At 40.0% G+C, this 20,062-nt stretch overlaps 1 protein-coding gene across 2 annotated transcripts in view; it reads right to left on the reverse strand.

Annotated features, from left to right (window-relative positions):
- ARNT2 (aryl hydrocarbon receptor nuclear translocator 2) overlaps positions 1-19,856 on the reverse strand; it is a 33,749-nt gene extending 13,893 nt beyond the window's left edge. Inside the window, exons 1-7 of one of the 2 annotated variants that reach the window (XM_053465444.1) lie at positions 19,682-19,856; positions 19,124-19,175; positions 16,493-16,604; positions 12,795-12,842; positions 9,153-9,366; positions 8,481-8,694; positions 1,289-1,391 (exon numbers count right to left, since the gene is read on the reverse strand). In XM_053465444.1, the coding sequence (XP_053321419.1) occupies positions 1,289-1,391; positions 8,481-8,694; positions 9,153-9,366; positions 12,795-12,842; positions 16,493-16,604; positions 19,124-19,154 (722 nt within the window). In that variant the 5' untranslated portion in view covers positions 19,155-19,175; positions 19,682-19,856. Of the gene's footprint in view, positions 1-1,288; positions 1,392-8,480; positions 8,695-9,152; positions 9,367-12,794; positions 12,843-16,492; positions 16,605-17,233; positions 17,322-19,123; positions 19,176-19,681 lie in introns of those variants that run through there. The other variant, XM_053465445.1, reaches the window with a different exon arrangement.
- Between the last annotated feature and the right edge of the window lie 206 nt (positions 19,857-20,062).

Here is a 20,062-nt window from a genome sequence, read left to right on the forward strand (position 1 = left end):
TGTACTCCTAGCCAGCATCAGTAACAAAGTCCCTTGAACAGTTCCCATTGTAAAAGTCTAGAGATAAACAAACTGTTGGTACGCAGGTAATTTACTACATAAAATAATAGAACTATTTAATTATATAAAGTGCTTCAACAAAGTGGGTAAGGGAAGAACATTTCACAGAAGAAGAAATGTTCGGACAAGAGGCCACAGCCATAAACTTGAGAGTCACAGGCTTAGACGTGATGTAAGGATGTTTTACTGAGAGGTTGGTAGATAAATGCAATGGCCATCCAGCAGATGTGGTAGAGGTTAATACAGACGTGATCTGGAAAGGCTGCAGGTTAACTTGAATTAAAGTAGCAATTCTAGTGTACCGATGATTACAAGCTTTCACTTTAAGCAGTGGTCAATTGGCACTGATGAGATACGCACTCATTCAAGAACACAAACAGATATGAAGATCCTGGCAACAATGAAAGAAAGTACACATAACCCCCCCCCCCCAATTTTAAAAGCGAAGTTTAAAACGACTATCTTATCAAAACAACATGATTTTTTATGTTTTTTTCAAGCACAATGGCTGGGATTCCAGTGGCCGATGGAGTCCTTTGTAGTCACGAAAGAGGAGCAAACAAGCTACAGAGTTGCTTTCAAATTAAAGCAGAGTTAAGGCTTAAGAACGCTGTGAACAGTCACTCATTCGCGCTCATCAGTTAAAAGCAACGTATGGGCCCAAATAACACTGACCCAGCATGCCTACACCTGAATAATAACTACGGAGTCACGTATCACTGCTAACCCTCAAATCAGATGATTAGCAAACGCCGGGTTATAATAGCAGATAACCATGCTTTGCTGCCTTTCCTTTCCATCAGAATAGAGTTATATCAGAAAATCATTTATCATTATTATTATTATGTATTGCTCGATATGTTGCCAGCATATTCCACAGGACTGTACAATGGATAAAGATGACATAACAAGCAGGGCCTGTTAGATGAAGATCACTAGATGAGCGGAGCTGGGGTGTATTCGGAGATCAATGAGAAGATGTAAGAAGGGAACTGCTATGACGAGCTTTGTATTTTGAATCGAATCCTGGGGAGTACAGACTGTTGCATCTTGTGAAATATCTTTTTTACAATTAGAACCTTTCCTTTACCTTTTGGAGTGCCTGTTGGTGCACAATAAGGCTCATGACCTTGCGCAATCAAAGGGTTAATGTGAAAGAGTTATGAAACAAAATAAAAGTTTGACATCATTTATATTAGGGAATCAAAGAGAAATTAGAAGGGGTTACCTCATCCTGCATATGAATGAGCGTCTGGAGCCCATGCACATGCGCATCGAAGACTGCTGGCCCTCCTTCTTCACTGTGCCAGTTTTCAAATCCAGAATACGGCCTGGGCACAGAAAGATCACATGAGAATAGCATAATCCTAAACTCCTTCAAAGGGATTTATCCAGAACATTTTAACTTTCTAAAAATAAGTGTTGCAAAACCAATGATTGAACAATTTGTCCAGAGTAATATAAATATTTACGCGTTTGATTAACACTCCTTTGTTTGTCTCGGTGAGAAGGTTTCATTTAAATAATAATAATAATAATATTTCACAGTGTTTTGCTGTATTCATTCTTGAGACTTTTGAGATGTGGAAGTATCCGCACTTTTAAACAGCTCTGTAAACACAGCATCGCCGAGCACAGAATAGAGGAGGTAAACAAATAACAATAAAAGGAGATCATTCCTTGTGTGCATCGTATGAAACAAAATGTGCACTCTGAACACATCTAGCATGCATTCTAATTAGACATATATATATATATATATATATATATATATATAGTATATGTATTCTGATGTCTCATTGTGACTGGAAGATAAGCATTGGTTTTTGTCCCCCAAAACTTCCAAAACAGAAGCAAAAAAAACCCCAAGGCTTCAGGATTTGCAGCGTGGATCTGCAAGTTCCCACCAAGGTAACTATTGTCAGAAACACTCCATTTGTGTATACGTTAGTAACTAGATGGATGAGCGGCCCCGGTTCTAGTGCCAAGCAAGTTCATGTTGCTGACATTGAGAGGCGAAGCATGTACATGCCTTTATTTGGTTGTCCCCTTTCTCTCCTTTCCTTGCCGGCTTTGAAATACACAAGTTGACGTGATCTCTGCCTTTCATTCAGAGTCATGGTACATAAATCATATGACACTAAACTCATAAATCATATGACACTGAACTCATAAATCATATCACAATGAACTGCCTATAGGACTGGAAAGGGTGATAAGAAAAATAGAACTGTACTGTTCTGCCCATTCTTCTTTCCTCTTAAGACTGCATCGCCTCAAATTGTATTAATTTATTATATTTCCAAAGACAGCAGTATATTAACCCCCTTGGGGTAGACAATTGCCGATAAATACACCGACACAAAAAGCAAAACAGTAAGAGCTATCAATACAAAAGGTTTTAATTATATCAGGAACACTGTGTCATTAACACAGCCTTCACTGCAGTCACAAATGTGCTGCAAGACTCATCAAAGAAAGAATCATCACAAAAACTCAAAACAATCATTAACTTGGGTAGGTTTAAAGAACTGTCCTTTGATCAATAGGTATTTTCCAATGACTTCTAAGTTTTCAAAAATATTGTACTGTTTTCTTTTTTGAAGTTCTGTTTTTGTATAAAATGTTTTCAGACATATTAGTATGTGGTATAGCTCTTTAAAGGTAACCCACTAAACAAACACTCAGACTACTGATCATACTGTCTCAATATCAATCACCCACCCGGACTCTCTGATGAATGAAAGTCTGGGGAGCGGCTGACTTCATTAGCATTGCCATAAAGAATCGGCTAAGTGTTGTGTTTGAGCAGCTAAAGTCACCCGAAGAAAGCTTCCATATCTGTAGATAAAGAAATGGCGATTTTCTTGTTATCGGGGATCAGTGAAGCAAACTGCATAATACTTAGAGACAGCACTCGTTTGATTAACCCCTTAACGACAATTGCCGGTCCTGGCACGACACGGAAAAGCATGTGCTTTACGACAATTGACGTGCCAGGACCGGCACGTCTTTAAACGGGTGCAGAAAGCGATCTACTTTCGCTTTCTGCACCCAAAAAGCGTTGCTGAATGCCTCGACCTCGGGGCATTCAGCAACGCCGCGATCGGCACGAAGGGGCCATCTCTGGCCCCTCCACGGGGCGTCAACATCCGCCATACTTTGTATGGCGGCGGACGCCCGTTTTAAAAGCGTTTAGGAGGCGATCAACGATCGCCTCCTAAACTTAAATGGTGTCGCTGGAATGCCTCGATCAGGAGGCATCCAGCAACACCAAACACTTACCTTTCGGTGGGCTGTGACCGCTCCGGAGAGCGGTCACAGCCGCAGCTGCCGGTGATCTTCGCCATCAAGGAAGATGGCCGCCGCCCTGCAACAGAAACAAACAAGTTTCAAAGCTCGCTAGACGGTCTCCAGACCATCTAGAGAACTCTGGCTCCACTTGCAGGTTGAATACAGGTACTGCATTCACCATGCAAGTCAATGGAGCCCAGCTTTCTTATCACATTGTGATTAGTAAAAATAAATAAAAAAATAAAATAAAATTAATAATTAGAAAAAAATAGTAAAAAAACAGTAAAATGTAAAAATCATTTCCCACTGATGTCACTATCAGGGGAACCTCCAAGTTGAAAAAAAAATGTTTAAATTTTTTTTTTAAAAAGGCAAAAAAATATAAAAAATATATATAAAAAATATATTTTTGTGAGCAAGTCCTAAAATAAGCATATTAGCTTAAAACAATTCTCGCATGGAAAGAGTTAAAATACTGGCATATTAAATGCCCGTGGGGTGTCTACTTTTAAAAAAGGTATGATTTGATGGGGTAAATTGAATTGGCCGGGTTCAACAAGGTCCCAATTAACACCGGGGGAAGGATGGCCACACATCTAATTTCCAATTAGAAAAATGCACACGTACCAAATGTGGCCTTTTAGTTCCCCCCAAAAATGACAAACCCATGCATGTGGGGTATCACTGTACTCAGGAGATGTTGCTGAACACATATTTGGGTGTCGTGTGACAGCGGCATATACCAGGAGCTGTAAATTCATGCGTAAAGTAGGTGTGTGTGGGAAAAATACACACACAAAAATACTACTGCAAACTTTGAAAAAATGCTGGTGGTAAAATGTGTGCATGCAAAGAGTTAAAATACCAGCATTTAAAATACCCTGGGGTGTCTAGTTTTCAAAAATATATGGTTTTGTTGGGCACACTGAAATGGCCCGGCTCAAAGATGTACCAAATAGGGCATGGGCAGTGGATCCCCAAATGCCAAAGTTCAACATTGAAAAATGTGCATGCCCCAAATGTGGCCCTTTTGCCCCCAAACAGCCAGGCAAAATCATTCATGTGGGGTATCACTGTGCTCAGGAGATGTTGCTGAACACATATTGGGGTGTTTTGTGATAGTGACATAAACGAGAACATTTTAATTCATACCTGAAGTAAAATGTGTGTGGCAAAACAAATGCAAAAAAATGACTACCACAAAGTTTGACAAAGACTGGTGGTAGATATGGTGCATGGAAAGAGTTAAAATACTAGCATTTGAAATACCCTGGGGTGTCTAGTTTTCAAAAATATATGATTTGATGGGGTAAATTGCATTGGCCGGGTTCAAAGATACCCGAAATGGCACATGGGGGGAAGAATTACCAGATTTGGAAAAAATGGCTTTGAAATAGCAAAACGCTACCTGTACTTATTGCCCCATAATGGGTAGAAAAAAGCAAAAAAACATAAAAACATTGGGTATTTCTAAACTCAGGACAAATAGTAGAATCTATTTAGCAGGTTTTTTCATTACCTTTTATAGATGAGTAAAAGATTTTTCAACTAAAAGTTAGAAACAGTCATTTTTTTCTAAGTTTTTCACCATATTTTATACTTTTTTTAATAGTAAATAATAAGATACAATCAAAACAATGTCATCTAAAGAAAGCCCTTCTTGTCCTGAAAAAAACAATATCTAATGTGTGTGGGTTCAGTAAACGGGAAAGAAGAAAATTACAGCTAAACACAAGCAGCGCAGAAATGTTAAAAAGGCCATTGTCACGAAGGGTACAAAAAGTAAAATCAGCCTTTGTCACGAAGGGGTTAAGTGGTGGCTTCTGCCGGTCTTGGGGTCAGGCAGTACCGCCAGGTGAACAGAACGTGCCCTTCCTCCATCCCTCTTACTGCAATCCCATCACTCTCACACATCTGAATCCATTTGGATTTTCAGTAGCTGAAGACATATGAGATTTCAGCTACATGTTTTGCCAATTAATTAGCAACCGGTCATAAAACCGGTGTGAGCCGGCCGCTTTTCCCGTTATGCGCTGTGCTTGTCAGAACATGTGTGTCTGGAACACATGCGTCCCATTATGAAACTTCAGGGGACAGTCACTTCAAACTTTTATTTCAAATAACTCTGCTACTAACCTAATGTTTTGGACAGAAAAGAATGAGGCTCTACTTTGCCTGGCTCTGCTAGGAGTTGTGTGAAAACGCTGTCCAACTTTCAGAGATTCCACCTGTCAGCAAGTCAATCCCTGACCAGATCTAAGGATACTTTCACATCATCCAGCATGTGTGTATTCACCTGTACATAGTTAATCAATTTATTTATCCATGGATTTATTAACAGTTCTCGGTCCGCTGGGCTGAAATCTCCTTGAAATTCTGAGAGCAGTGAAACGCAGCTCAAGGTATGCTTTCGCTGCTCTCTGACTGCTGGGAGTTGTAGTCCACTGGGGCTCAGTTGCCTATCCTTTGCCAGGAATATATATATATATATATATATATATATATATTGATACTGTGTAATAGAAAGGTATTCTATGTGTTTATCAGTAAGTAAAGCTTGTATGTTTTATCTGGAGGGCTGGGAAAATATAGTTCTAACAACTACAAAAAAAAAATAGAGTAGTTATAAAAACATGTCAGTACAAAACCGAGCCAACCCTTAAAACGCATTCGCCCATAAGTGCTTAAGGCTGACCGGTCCCTTTTCTTCATATAATACATCTTGCAAGTAAATAAATTTATAATCTGTAATGGTGTTTACCGGTAAAATATTATAATGATTTTTATGGATTTGCTTAGTGGAAACTGACTGGGAAAAGGATGATGCTACCATAAAAAATGACTTGAAAGAGTCTGACCACAAATGATAAATGGTTTCTAGAGCTGGAAATTATTCGGAGGCATCTACACAGAAAGCACTTTGAACGACTGGAACAGTGTTTGTAAGACTAGGAAGAAAAACCACCGAACTTTATTTTGGCATCAAATTGTAATAGGAAAAGCCAGATGAGGGCACCGGAAAAAAACAAGGAAACTAGTGGCAAGTTGTGTTTGATGCTGCTCCAGAAAGCGAGATGGTTTGAAAGCAAGACTCTCAACACCAAACACATACTGTGCGGCAATGCCAAAGTCACATATCAATATTCCAAGCCGAGACGGAGCCGAGCGGAAAAGAGAAAGGTCACGTGATCCTGATAAACTAAAGAAGGGCAGACTAAGACAAACCCATTTAACAGAGAATAATCATTCTTTTCTACCCTGCACATGCCTTGGAATTGTCCCTCCTGAGTAAAGTTAGCAGCACCCCCACCACTAGTAAGAAGAAGGCTATGGAAAGAATTCATACAGCACTGCCTATGGCCATACATAGAGTAGTGAGGCTGTCCCAAACATTCTATAGAACACTCAACTGCTGCTATGGATGATGTCTAAGCAAAGTAAATGTCTCCTATTTTCTCATGCCATGGTGGACATAAACCCTAGAAAAAGTACATGACACGTAGCTCTCTCTCATATATATATATTTAATGAGACAGGTATTACTAATGGGGTGCATATTTTAGTCATTTCCAAAAGCAGGTACAATCATCCAGCGTACAAAAAGTATTATTATCCTGTCGGAAGATCCAGCTGATAAGGAATGTTACCTTGCCCTTTTAGGAAAAACAAGGAATTTTTGTTCTGTAACAAGTTAAAAAAAGAAAAATAAACTTTTTTTTCCCTTCTTCTTCTTCTTAATCCAAGCACTCGGAAATATTACAACTAAAATAAAACAAAGCCAGAGAAAAGTTGCTGAACTTTAAACATTTTTCGAGCACCATCAAATAGGGGAAAGCAAAACAAGGCAGGGTGAGCAAATATTTTACTCTGACGAGAAGCAGAATTAGATCCAGCAAAACATCTGCCATAACAAACTGCAGGAAGAAAGCGTGTAACTCTAAACTTGGGCTGTTGGGAGCCGTCAGCAGCGGTCCATTGCCAAGGCCCTGCAGTGCACTGTGGGACGAAAGCCGCTTAGAAGGAGTGTTTGGCGGTATACAATACTCAACTATGCCCATAGAATCAAGAGGTCTGGCTTTGTCTCAGTTTGAGATGCCAACAGGTGCTTTGTCTTCGTCCTGGGACCTGAAAAGGCAGCAAGTAGCGGAAACCCCGGCTCCACGTTCTCCAAGTGATAATGCTTTCATAAGGCTATGCTTAATGCAGACATATTACATAATGTAACATATTCAGCTTTTTTTTTAAGACTCCTTCGCTATGTATTGCTACACTTGCTACGTAATAACATTAAACTGTGATCTTTCTAAATCAGGCTGACTGAGCCATTATAAGACGTATGCGTTATTACAGAACATAACAGAAATCGAAGTGTTTGCTGTAGCTAAGCTTGGAATTCTACAGAAACCAAAAGTCAGGAATTCACAGAGGCAGAGCCGTTCTCTCTAAGTTGTGGCCAGTATATCTTCTTACGTTTTAAGTGAGTTGACATAGTGAAGTCCTTTGTTAGAAAATGGATTAGAGAATAATCTGACTGAAGGTAACTTATTGTTGGAATTTTTATTTCATGTGCTGATTGCTCCAAATGTTCTATTTTTTTTAGTAATCTGATATAAATATAAATCTATTTGATCAAATTACTACAAAATAGCTTGCAAACGATTCCACATCCATCACAACTATCACCATTTTATGTTTATCATAGTCCATGCTGAAACTTTGCTCGCTATGAGAAAAGCATTAATAAACATTGTGTGGTTAAGACACAGGAAAAAGCTAAGGCAGAAGTTAAAATCATCTAATATTTATCCAATTTTTTTCCCTAGCCCGGGGCAAGTCGAAGGGTCTACCTTATCTAACAGGCAGGAAAGTGAGAGAAAGGGATTATTAAAATGAATAAGAAGGAACAGCAGTTAACATATATATCTATATATATATATCTATATCTATATATATATATATATATACACTTGAGCCTCTGATCCTTAATATATTTGTATTTAAGAAATATATAAAGAGGTATATTTAATAGGCACCATAGAATAACATTTGATACAATATCTTAAAAGTGCAAAGTATCCATTGCTACATTTCACCTATTGATCGTGCGTTGTACACATGGAACACACCTGTCATGGAGTTCTCCGAGGTGCACAGCTGTTCCCTGAGTTTCTCGATGTCGTCGGGGTGCGTCTGTTCGTACAACGTGCTCCCAAACCACTCCGACTGTGGCTGGTTTAACACAGGGGTGACAGAGTCCGATACATAGATCACTCTCCCAGTTTCTGCTGCCACCACAAAAAGGAAACCATCCGCGGCCTCCAGGATGAGATGCTTCAGCTCCTATGAGAAGTGAAAAACAAAAAGGCTCATGTTCCAGAGATTTCTTCCAGGCCACCCCAAAACCTATTAATATTACCCATTCTTACCTGACTTAAGGTACACAAATGGAAAAGTACAAAGCGCTTAAGCCCTATATTACAAAGCAAAGCCCACCTGAGTTGTCTTGTCCCACAGCGACATAGAAGTAAGGAATCCTGTATTGTTCTAATATTTTTATCTTATAAATACCTCAAACTGGCGAAATATATTTTCGGTTGCTCTTTTCTTGTATGAATTCCCCTAACTGTTCATCAACTTGTCCCGTGCTAATCTGTATTGTCTGCTTTCTCACACCATTATGTGTCCTGTAATTCTATCTCCCTGCATTGGTCCCTCTACACTTTCACAATGGGGGTCTTTGCTTGCTAGTTGTAGCTGATAAACAATCATGGTAATGAGAGGCTGTTAACAAGCGGCACCTGTTCTGTCAAGAAGGAGGGTTTATAAGCTCCGTCCGTGGATTTATTCCCTGTCCCCCTCATGGATTTCATGTGAGACACGGCCATGCGCAGGATGGTGAGCTTGTCGGGTTTACGTGCGAGGGCACTGCAGGTGGGAACCATGTCGGACAGCTCTGTGATGTACTGTGTCATCTTATTCCTCCGACGTCTTTCAATTTCACTGTGATTCTCTCTGAAAGCAGAATCAGAGCAGGAGAAAAAAACGGAAGAGTATAAGAATCAGCACCAAGCAGAGCCGTCCAGAGACACGGTCCCCGCAACCCAACGCACACACGTGTGACGGGTCGTCAGTGACAAGGAGAGGATGTGGGTATACAAGAGTCTTTGTGGCAGTCAATGTCTGTTCAGCTTCCAAAATAGTTTCATTTTTCAGACTTTTGGTTGTCTGCTCCATTTCAGGTCTTGCTAAATGATCTGCTTCTCCTTTGCTTGATTATTTAACACTTCGGCTTCCCTTTTGGTCTAAGTTCAAAAACTTTAATGCGAACTTAATTTTTACGCCATTTGCTGCTAACCTGCACCAGTATATAAACTTTATAAACTATATAGTAAAAAGTTTAAAAGTTAGATGTAGGACTTCTTGGTAGCAAATGGTCGCTATGTAATACTTACTCACTAGTAATTTCTAAGCTATTAAGAGAGCTGGAGAGTTTCACAAAACATCAAACGGGGAAAAAAAATGAACTGGTTGACAAGCTGGACATCTGGTGACTGCTTCGATGTGTAGTGCGTGCTGGTCGTTCCTGCATGCAGAACATGTCAGCAGATTGCAGTGTGTGTCCGTGTGCCCCATCAAACTTAGCGTGACGCACAAACACACGTGCCGCTCACTGCTGAGCCGGAGATTCTGAATGCAGGAAATATTTGTGTGACTGTGACGTGACATGCATAGCACCAATCCAACTCCTTTACTGACCAACACATTCATTACAAAGGGATTTTTGCAGCCTGACGCTGGAGCATCCCATGCTATACACAGTGCGGCCGTCCTTTTATTTAACACAAGACAAAAAGCATAAGGCAAGAAAACGAAAATCCCGCAGAATATGTTTTTTCTGAATTGTCCTTAAACAAAAGGTATCGGGCCACCCCAGTGTTACACTGCACGGCACAGTTGGTAATCCATCTATTGTTATACTACAACATCGGTCGTCTGCAGCAGGGTATTGGGAGTTGATGTCTGACACAAAACGAAGAACCAGCGGTCAGCTGCCCATGCTTTTGGTTGTAAAAGTGGCATCGGTTTTGGGTAACCCGTTTTTCACTATGTAGCTCTTCAATCGCTGTGTTCTAGTCCACACAGAGGATAAAGGCAGGAGAAGTGCGCACCAGGAAAACGCAAAAGTAAACGATTCTTTCTCCGGGAACAGCGCTAATCTGTGCGTTCTGTGAAGACGAAGTTTCAAATGTAAAGTGAACCCGTCTCCTGAAAACAGTTTCACATCAATCACGCAAAATTACAAAAAATGTTAAACCTAATTATGACTTTCTTAGGACTGCTTTAAGCCATTCTAGGTTATAGCGGGTACGGCTGTATATAGCAATGGCTTTGAATGTTCCCCCACTGCCTGATGCCACTGTACTCCCCCACATTGGCATCTTGAACACCAATGTTTGGGGGGATGGGTGTTCCTTCTTAACATGGGAAGAAGGGTTTAATAGTTTTTAATATTGAGAGCACCTTGGGGATTACCATGAATAGCTGTGAAAGGCTAGGGCCCTGGATCTTAGGTTCATAATGGCCAAGGAAATGTCTGAAGTCAGCCCTGGCTCTGAGAACATATAAGAGATGTAATTAAAATATGCCAAGTCTGTCAAAAGAATAATGACTTCCAATAACAGGAGGCTGAAGTATATACCGTACATAGTCAGTGATGGCAGAAAACACGGCCCACCTAGTCTTGAATCACATTTTACTTATTAATTCTTTAGAAAAGCTTTCTTGAATTTTTTACTGTTTTTGCCCGTACTACCCCAACTAAATGTCAGATTCAGGTATCTACTACATTTTCTGTTAAGTAGAATATTAAAACACGATGCCTCTGTCTTCCATCTTCCAGCCTATTCGTATTAAAAAAAATGCCTCCCTCTTGGAATTTATTTCCTTTTTAATTTAAGCTTTTTTTAAAAAAATAAACACAACATACCTCTTTTCTACATTCTGTTGATTAATATAAATTTGTTTTCTGTGCGGGTTCACTTCTAACCTCAACCATACAACTTTAGCAAGAATCTACATACACACCAATATTAATAAAATACTGCAATGAATCATTATTTCATTGAACTCATTACAATTGTTTAGTTAAAGATGCTAATGAATTCAAAATGAAAAGTATCCTCTCTTCTAGAAATATCTTATTACCTTTTTAAACTAAACTAAACATTTCATTTTGACTTATTATACTTTTTTTTCCATATTGTGTGCCATAACGTGTTTATTTATTGTTATAACTGAGGGTTTTGGCTTTCGTTAAATATTTATACTGGTGTGCAGGTATTGTCTTGCTGGCATGGTTTGTGAAGGAGCATTTGCGTCAGACAGCAGATTAATGTCAGGACAAATATTCATGTGCCAGGCTAATTCCAAATCCAGGCCTCACGGTGACTGAAAGAAAGAGGCGTCCACAAAGAGTGAAGTGGAGTTAATAGGAACGTTTTTTAGAAAGAGCACTGGGTATACAGCTGTGAAGCGTCAACACTAACAATCCATCAACGCAGGGAGGCTGCCATCTTATTTTCAACCTTAGTCCTGCCTCAGCTGAGCAGAGCATTCTTCCTTTAGCCTTTTAGTGGTGAAAGGACCTGCAGAACATCAATCAGTTACATGACTTCCTGACAGTGGAATGCAGGGCAGGACCAGATTAACAGTTTAACTGATCAGCAATGAATGATTATTAGCTTGGAGTCCAACTCTAATGGTGATCTGGAACATTATACTATTTATTTGGCCTCATGCTGCACCTGTCACTCACTTACATGCATGCAGTCACCTAGTCATATAATATTATCTGTCTAATGGAGATATGTATGTATATATATATATATATATATATATATATACATATCCTGATACATAAACGCCTCAACAAACATATATGCAAAGCGTAATCTATCTCTACATTCTAAACCTGTATTCATTCCCTTATGCACAGGTTTGCAACCACAAAGTATAAAATTAAGATGCATGGTCACATGATGCCAGAATCGGTGTTATCCACTAGAGCATTATGTAGGTCCATCTAGCAATAGAGTTCTGATCTATTAGCTATGGAGTCAGCTCTTTTTTTTAGCAGACCAAGCAAAGGCTCGACATCCTACCTCGTCAGGTGTTCTCGCTCAGAAGGGTATAGGTCATCTTCCAACCTGGAAACAAACAACCAGCTCTCTCTCAGCAGGGATCATCAACCTGCTGAGAAGATGAGGGGGGTCCTCCAGAAGCCCTCTCTTACCGTATCCGTACATATCTGCAACCCATAGTCATACCTATGGAGAATACGAGAGGTTTTCAGAGAGATTTTCAGAAAGCCTGTGCTACCAGCACATCACTCACATACATCACAAGACTCAAAGGAAAACAGAAGCCAGAAGATCACAAACCTTGAAAATTTACTGGGTCCTTCTCCGTCTTCATCGTCGAACTCCATTCTACCAGGGAAAACATGAGAATCAATCGCACAGCTTGGAGTAGGGAAGGGTATTGCTCGGATTTATGCATCAATAGTGATTCTGCTACAATGTTTCCAAAGTGGTCTTTGGACTCATTTTTACATTTAGATTTTTGTTGATACCTAACCCACTGTAATCCCGCTGTGTTGCTTAGTCTACTGTGGTCAAATGTTGCTTTTTTTTAAGGAATAGAGCATAGAAAAGACAACACTATATCTATAACTGCCGGCTGGGGAAGACATACTGCATCATATGACATTCGGCTATGTGAAATACAGGTAGAGAACACTTCTGCTGGGACAAGGTTTTGATGCCCGGTCTATACAACTGTTCCCACCATCGTGATTCAGGAAACAGGAAAAGGGAGATGTGAGGCATGGACTGGTGTTAAGCAAACACTCCCCTCTCTTCCACTGATAACCAGCAGATTCTTCACTCACACGGAAGGGAGGAGAAAGCTTCACTCCCAAAAGGATGTGTGAAAGGTAGAAAGTGTTTGACGGCTCACATCCTTCTCACCAGCCACCAGCGGAGTGACGCAGCGTTCCTCTGTCAAATACACAGACCCACCTTGATTTGCAGATACAAAAATACATCTGTCTCGTTCTTCCATAACAAAGGCGATCATTGCTCAGAAAAGCCATATATTAGCTACAACGTGGGCACTTTTTGGGTATACATCTCATATTTTAAAAAGAAACATACATCAGGATAGGACAATACAATGCATGTTAATTAAAGCAATCTAAAGGGGGGTGACGGGTGCACTTTTGTTGTTTTGACAGACAGATTGAAAGACATATGTACATGAAATCAGTAGCATGCTGAATATTACAGATAAGAAACGTTCAGCCCATCTAGTCTGCCCATTGTCCTCATGTACAGACTTAGACCTTAATCGGTCCTTCACCTTGGACCTTGGAATAGCCCAGCAAATCGGGAATTCTACACAGAGCCCAGACATTCTGATTAGCACCTGTCTTCATTCAATATGTAAAAATATGAAGCTTTCTTTTTTCTTTCTGACAAAAAAATATAGAGCATAGACTCAAGCAGCCATTTGACACATTTCCCACATTAACGTACGGAGTAACTACACACCATAGAGGATTTCTCAATTGCAAGTGGAGACAACTGCATTTCTAAAAACATTCACAAAACACTCTTTTGCTTTTGTCCAAGTTGCTGCTCCTTTTACGAGGCCAATGGTTTGGTAGACTCGTTCTCTCATGCATTGCGAATGAGCGTTTACATTTGTAGTGTAATGGTGCCCTCTACTGGTATCATCCATGTTTACAGAAATCAAAGAGCATCTAAAAGATGTGCCATACTGTATAGTGTCCTTAAACAATGAGTTCAATTAAGTAATAAAAAAGATAATATGTATTATAGAACATAGAAGATGTGATCAAACAGTGGACAGGGATAATTAAACTCAAGAATTCCTATGGATCTCCCGGTGAGGGAACTGCCAATGGCCCAGTACACAGGAGAAAGGCACATTTGCTGGGTTTTCTGTGAACAACCTTTTTATACACATGAGCGTTAAGGAAATACATCAATCAGTCCTACCTGTGCAAAAATCGTTCCCAAGTCATCTATTTTCTACAATTAACACATTGACAAGCCCTACATGTTGAATATTCAGTGGCAAAAAGCTACTAAAGTAACTAGTTACAAATGTGATGCTATTAACCGAAAATGAAAACATGATCTAGCTGACTTTTCAACTAATAGATTTAAGTTTTATATTGTGTCAACTAATCCTCATTTATAGCATTTAAATTTATCTGTGCATGTGTTATTAAAACGTACCAACCCTGTATTTTAGTTTTAATAACATGCATAAGGAGATTGCCAATGTCACCATCAATAAAGAGATGGTAGGAGACGCTTTCATTTGATTAATCTAGCAATGCCCAGCACGTATAATGGCATTTCCCATTAGGATCTATGTATACTGGTCAGTGCCGTCCAACAAACTGGCACTCGGCAAAACAAATCTTGGCATTAGAGCTGACGTAACAGGTAATTGTGCTACATTACATTTATTTATAGAGCGCCAGATTCTGTAGCGCTTTACAATCAGAGTCCGTAGGATAAATGTAAAATCACACATAATAACCAACTGCAATGAAAGGAGAGGACGGGTAGTGTAGTTGAGGCATTTATAAAAAAAAATGTAAAAAGTGGGTCGGATGCAAACTGTGAAAAGTAGACTTATTGCCATAGCAACCTAAGGCCTGGTTACAGTTAGCAGGAACATTTAAGTGGTTGTTATAGACCACTTTTCAAGAGATTGCTTATTATATACTGTATAAACACCATTGTATTTTGTAAGACAAGCCAGAGAGTGCTTGTATCCAGATTTGTATCAAAATGTTTTTGTGGTTTTTTTTAACAGCGGTTGTTCTTTTGACCTCAAGGGACTTGTTTGCATTGCTGTGATCCATTTTATATTTCATGTCATGCGTTTTTCCGTGAAAAAATGACATGGTGTTTTTGTGAACCCGTCTGCAAAGATAATGATGTATTTAATCTGGGCGTTTCATAACCAGGATTCTACCCGCTACAGCCACGTGGGACAAATGTCACTGTGATCTGTGCCAGGTGAGTAAAGACTTCCACTCCGTCGTGGGCAGCATCACAAAGGGATAGCCCCTCCTTTGAGATTACAATTCAGGTCCCACATAAGTCACTAGAGTCAGTACACACTTAAGAAGGGTGAACTCAAGCCAATGCAGAAGGAAGTTTACCTCGAGCAAAGCTCTGACTTGAGTCCCCATTGATATCAATATGAACTCAACATTGGACAACTTTGGGGCCCTCTGGGAATTGTGGACTTACCGGGAAAATATACAGAGAAGAAAATAAATTCCAAAAGAGAGGGTGGGAGATATGCGGAACAGCCACCCAACAGAAGCAGCAGAGGTTAATACAGTGAGAATGCAAACATGGCTCCTTCATAGCAGGAAAAATAAGCAGACACAATGGGCTGTATGGTTTTTATCTGCTGTCAAATTCTGTTTTTCAAATACGTAATAAATGGAGAGTGCCTAGCATCACTAATTTTATGTGAAAAAAGCATTATTCGATGTTTGCAGAATGTATCCGCATAGATCTCTCTCATTTCATGAATTACGCTGTTACATCGGGGTCATGCAGACTGCTTCCCATCAATTCCCATTAAGCTACAATAATATTTTTTGCTTAAAGGCCAAATACTCTCATAAAACTTGTTCTATAGGCATAACTGGGTTTTCCCCATCTCAGAAGGGTTAATTATCAAATATGTGATCTTCTCAATGTTCTATCACATCCGAAATCCCTGTATGAACACAGATCTCGCAAGAGATTATAGCTTGTCTCTATTAATATATCAAATACCATTGACATGAGACATGAGAGTACCCAAGAATATATTCTTTTTTGCCTACATTGGATATTTTAATTACTCGTGATCATAGTGAGAGACTACATATGGAAATCTATGTCTAATACTTGGCATTACATGTGTAAAATCTTATAACTATTATATGCATAGATCATCCACCACTTGCAGTAGTCTTCCCTGGGCCGCAACTCTATAGCATGGACCCTCACATAAATTCTGATTTAAATCTGCTTACCCTGAGCGTCTTTTTCCTCCCCGCGCTGGCATGGCCGCTGCCATCCTCACTTGTCCAGCAGCCATTGTGGCCCCAGGCAAACTCACAGATCCCGGGATGTCTGTTGTCATTTCTGCGAATAAGATAGACCGATTAGAGGCAAATCAATAGATTACTAGGAAGTACACAATGTAAAGGTATTCGGCACATGGAATTACACCGGTCCGATCCATTTTCTGTGGTGTTATGAATCGAGAAAGCTGAGAAAGCCCTTAAAACAGATCCTCTCTCCAACCTGTAGCCCATACAGCAATTGTGCACAAGGAGATTCTGGAAGGCGGTGATCACGATTTACATTCATACAAAGCATTTCTGTTACGAAGAACTAACTTGCACAGCAGACGGCCCCGGCCTGGACGTACCCAGCGAGCTTGCTGGCCCCTCTGCAGACAAATGCTTAGGAGAAAGGAGAAGAGGGACATCTACTCAAAGGTTACTTTCACTACCTCGGTCTTTCATCGCAGAGGTCCGCTTTCCAATGAATGGGCAATTATGTTAACGGACTCAATTCTTCTTTTCAAGACAAGCAAATCTAGCAGAGGATCATCTACCCCCATTACTGAAAGCCACAGACAAAAGACTTTCGAGCATCAATGTTTAAAAAAAAAAAAAAAAAAAAAAGGCTTGTGTTTAAAAGTGACAACATAACCAGACATGATCTACGCAGTTCTTAGGCCTTCGAGAGCTCCGGAAAAGTTTTACCTTTTCAAATATGAATCTGAGAAATATCGGGCAGTGATTCTTTCCAGAAGAGAAAGGCTTCTGCCGAGACAGAAGCTTCATCAGTATGCAGGAACCTCGGCACAAATGGTTGAGATGGAGAAGGAGGAGGGGGACACGCATTTGTATTCAGCTCAGAACAAGACGACATCCCTATCGGCCTCTCTACAATTCAGTCTCTTGCATGAGTAACAGCAGCGATACAAGCCCAATGACGCAGGTCATGTATACCACGGTCCTACAGAAACCCGCAGAGTCAACCCCGAGGTCTCTTCTATACATCTTCGCTATTCACATCCAACCATTAAAGGCATATATATGGCATACCTATATATAGCATACAAAACACTAAAGTATTGTCCTGAGAGATCAATATAATTATAATAAAAAGCAGATGATGTTACATGTTATTACCAATTTCTTGTGGAACCTCTAGGCATGTTGCATGTCTTCATCTGGGCACACTTAGCAGTTTTAAATGGTGCACTTGTAAATTGTTGGTGCTATATAGATATTATTATTATTATTATTTAATAATAATAATGTGTCAAATAAACAAATAATTCTGCCTAACAAAAAATGGTGGAATACGTGAAAATTCACAGGTTAGAGAAGCACTGTGTAATTTGTTGGCGCTATATAAATAAAAGATAATAATATTAATAATAATAATAATATGTCACATTTGCTACTATGTGATAGTAAACATTTAATTAAATGAAGGCCAAAGTGGCTTTCATCAGAAGCTAGCGTTTGTTGAAAAGGTTCCTGCGGCTCAACACTTGTTTTCTATTGAAGGAACAACCTTTATGTGCTGAAAGAAGTTAATTTAGCAGAAATGTAAAACTAAAATATGTGCTCCTGTTTTTCTAAAGTATTATTTTAACATCTGACATGGAATGTGTCGTCGTATCTGTACCTTGTACATTTTCTGGTGATGGGACCGAATACATAAATAAGTTGCCCGATTAATATTATTATTATTATCTTTTATTTATATAGCAGCTAAATAACAATAATAAATGTTAGTGGGGACTTGACTGTAGCACATTAAAGCTTAGCTGGGTAAAGTAGCGGTGACCAGCACTCATAAGCTTACAACATTTCCACTCAGTATCACCTCTCCCCATCACAAAATTAAACATTAACCCTTCTGGCATTGAAGCAGACAGGTTGCATTAACGTAATTCTTAAAAGTCTGCAAAAAAGCAGGATAAAGTTATTTACTTTGAAAGATATGTTGCGAGATATGTGCGAGATATGTGCGAGATATGTGCGAGTGCAGTCACATGTAACCTTGCTATGTGTTACTACTAAAGATTTCCATGTTGTCATTTAAGGGCCTGGTAGATAAATGATTATATAAGTATATAATGGTATGCAATATATATACATATATATGTTTCAGCAGAATGGATTTTATCCTTTATCGGTTACCTTGGTCCGTCATTATAACCAATTATGTCTAAGTTCTTCACTAAAGTTTTAAAGGAAAGGGAACCGGCTGACAGACTTAAAGTTAGGGAACAAGAAGATCATTAACCAGATTAGTCTGCACTTTGGTGGCTACTAATTAGGCTACGGCCGGGGTTCTGTGGCCCATTGCCTCCCCCAGCTTTTTCTTTGGATGGGTAACCTTCAACAGGTGAAATCACACAACTTGTCGCACTCCAGTGTGCCCTGGGGCATTGGAAACGCAGCATTGACTCTTTGTGACAGGTATTTCCCTCCTACACGAGGACCGGTTAGGGTGCATATTAATTACGGGAACAAGGCACACAATATGTCAGCTCTTGTGGCGAGTTTCCCAATTTCTGCATGCTACGTAATTGCTGAAAAGTGTAAAGGACATGAGGAGTGCCGTTCACTCACCGCTGGGGTTCACGGCCGTCGGAGTTGCCATTATGTCTGAAAAGAGTATTACCTGAAATTACATTAAAAATATAACATAAAAAACGGGATTTAACCAATAGTCGTATAGGAGATTGTATATATATATATATATATATATATATATATATATATATATATATACAGATAAAGAACTGTAAAGTGATCTGAGTGGCCCCCTGGTTCTGGGATATCCAGCAGGGGCCTGGGGTCTATTTGTGACCGCCAGAAGGTTTTGTGTGCCCCCTTAAGCCTTTACTTCTTAACGGCCTATGACACTCGAGAGAACTCCTGCACAATGTCTATCCTTGCACTGCATTCAGGGAGCGGGGTGACGATGCACCAATGTCCAGGTTAGGAAGCTGCTGACAGACAGGGGCTCGCAGTGACAAAGTGCATGGCGATGTGCCAGTGATGCTGATGCAGCAGCGGGGATGTTGGCAGAGGGTGTCGGGCCCCGGTGTGGAGGAGGGGAGCTAACGGAGGGGGCGTAATGTAACGTTGATTGTGTGAGCGAGAAGGAAAGACTGTTATACTCACGGAACCCCTCGCAGCGCCCGGTCCCTTTGTGCGGCCGGTGTCCGGAGCTGACAGGGTAAATACCGCGAGAGCTGAGAATTATCTTCAGGGGGGAGGAAACTGCGCTGTTACCATAGCAACAAAAGACCGTCTTACTAGATGAAGGTGCGTCACTATGGCAACCTTGGAGGCTGAGATGAAGGTCGCAGAAGGCCTAAAGCGCGCACGTATCAATCATATTCACGTCTGGTATTTGTAACCGACGTGCTTGTTAGGGAAAGAGGATAATGGTTGATGTAATAAAACGGATTTAGCAGCCTGTTTTGAAACTGTTTCAATAAACATAACGGCAGCCTTCTTGTAAGGTAATTTGGTCTCAATATACAGTCGTATACAATTACC

This window comes from Spea bombifrons, chromosome 4, assembly GCF_027358695.1.
Source record: "Spea bombifrons isolate aSpeBom1 chromosome 4, aSpeBom1.2.pri, whole genome shotgun sequence".
NCBI lineage: Eukaryota > Metazoa > Chordata > Amphibia > Anura > Pelobatidae > Spea > Spea bombifrons.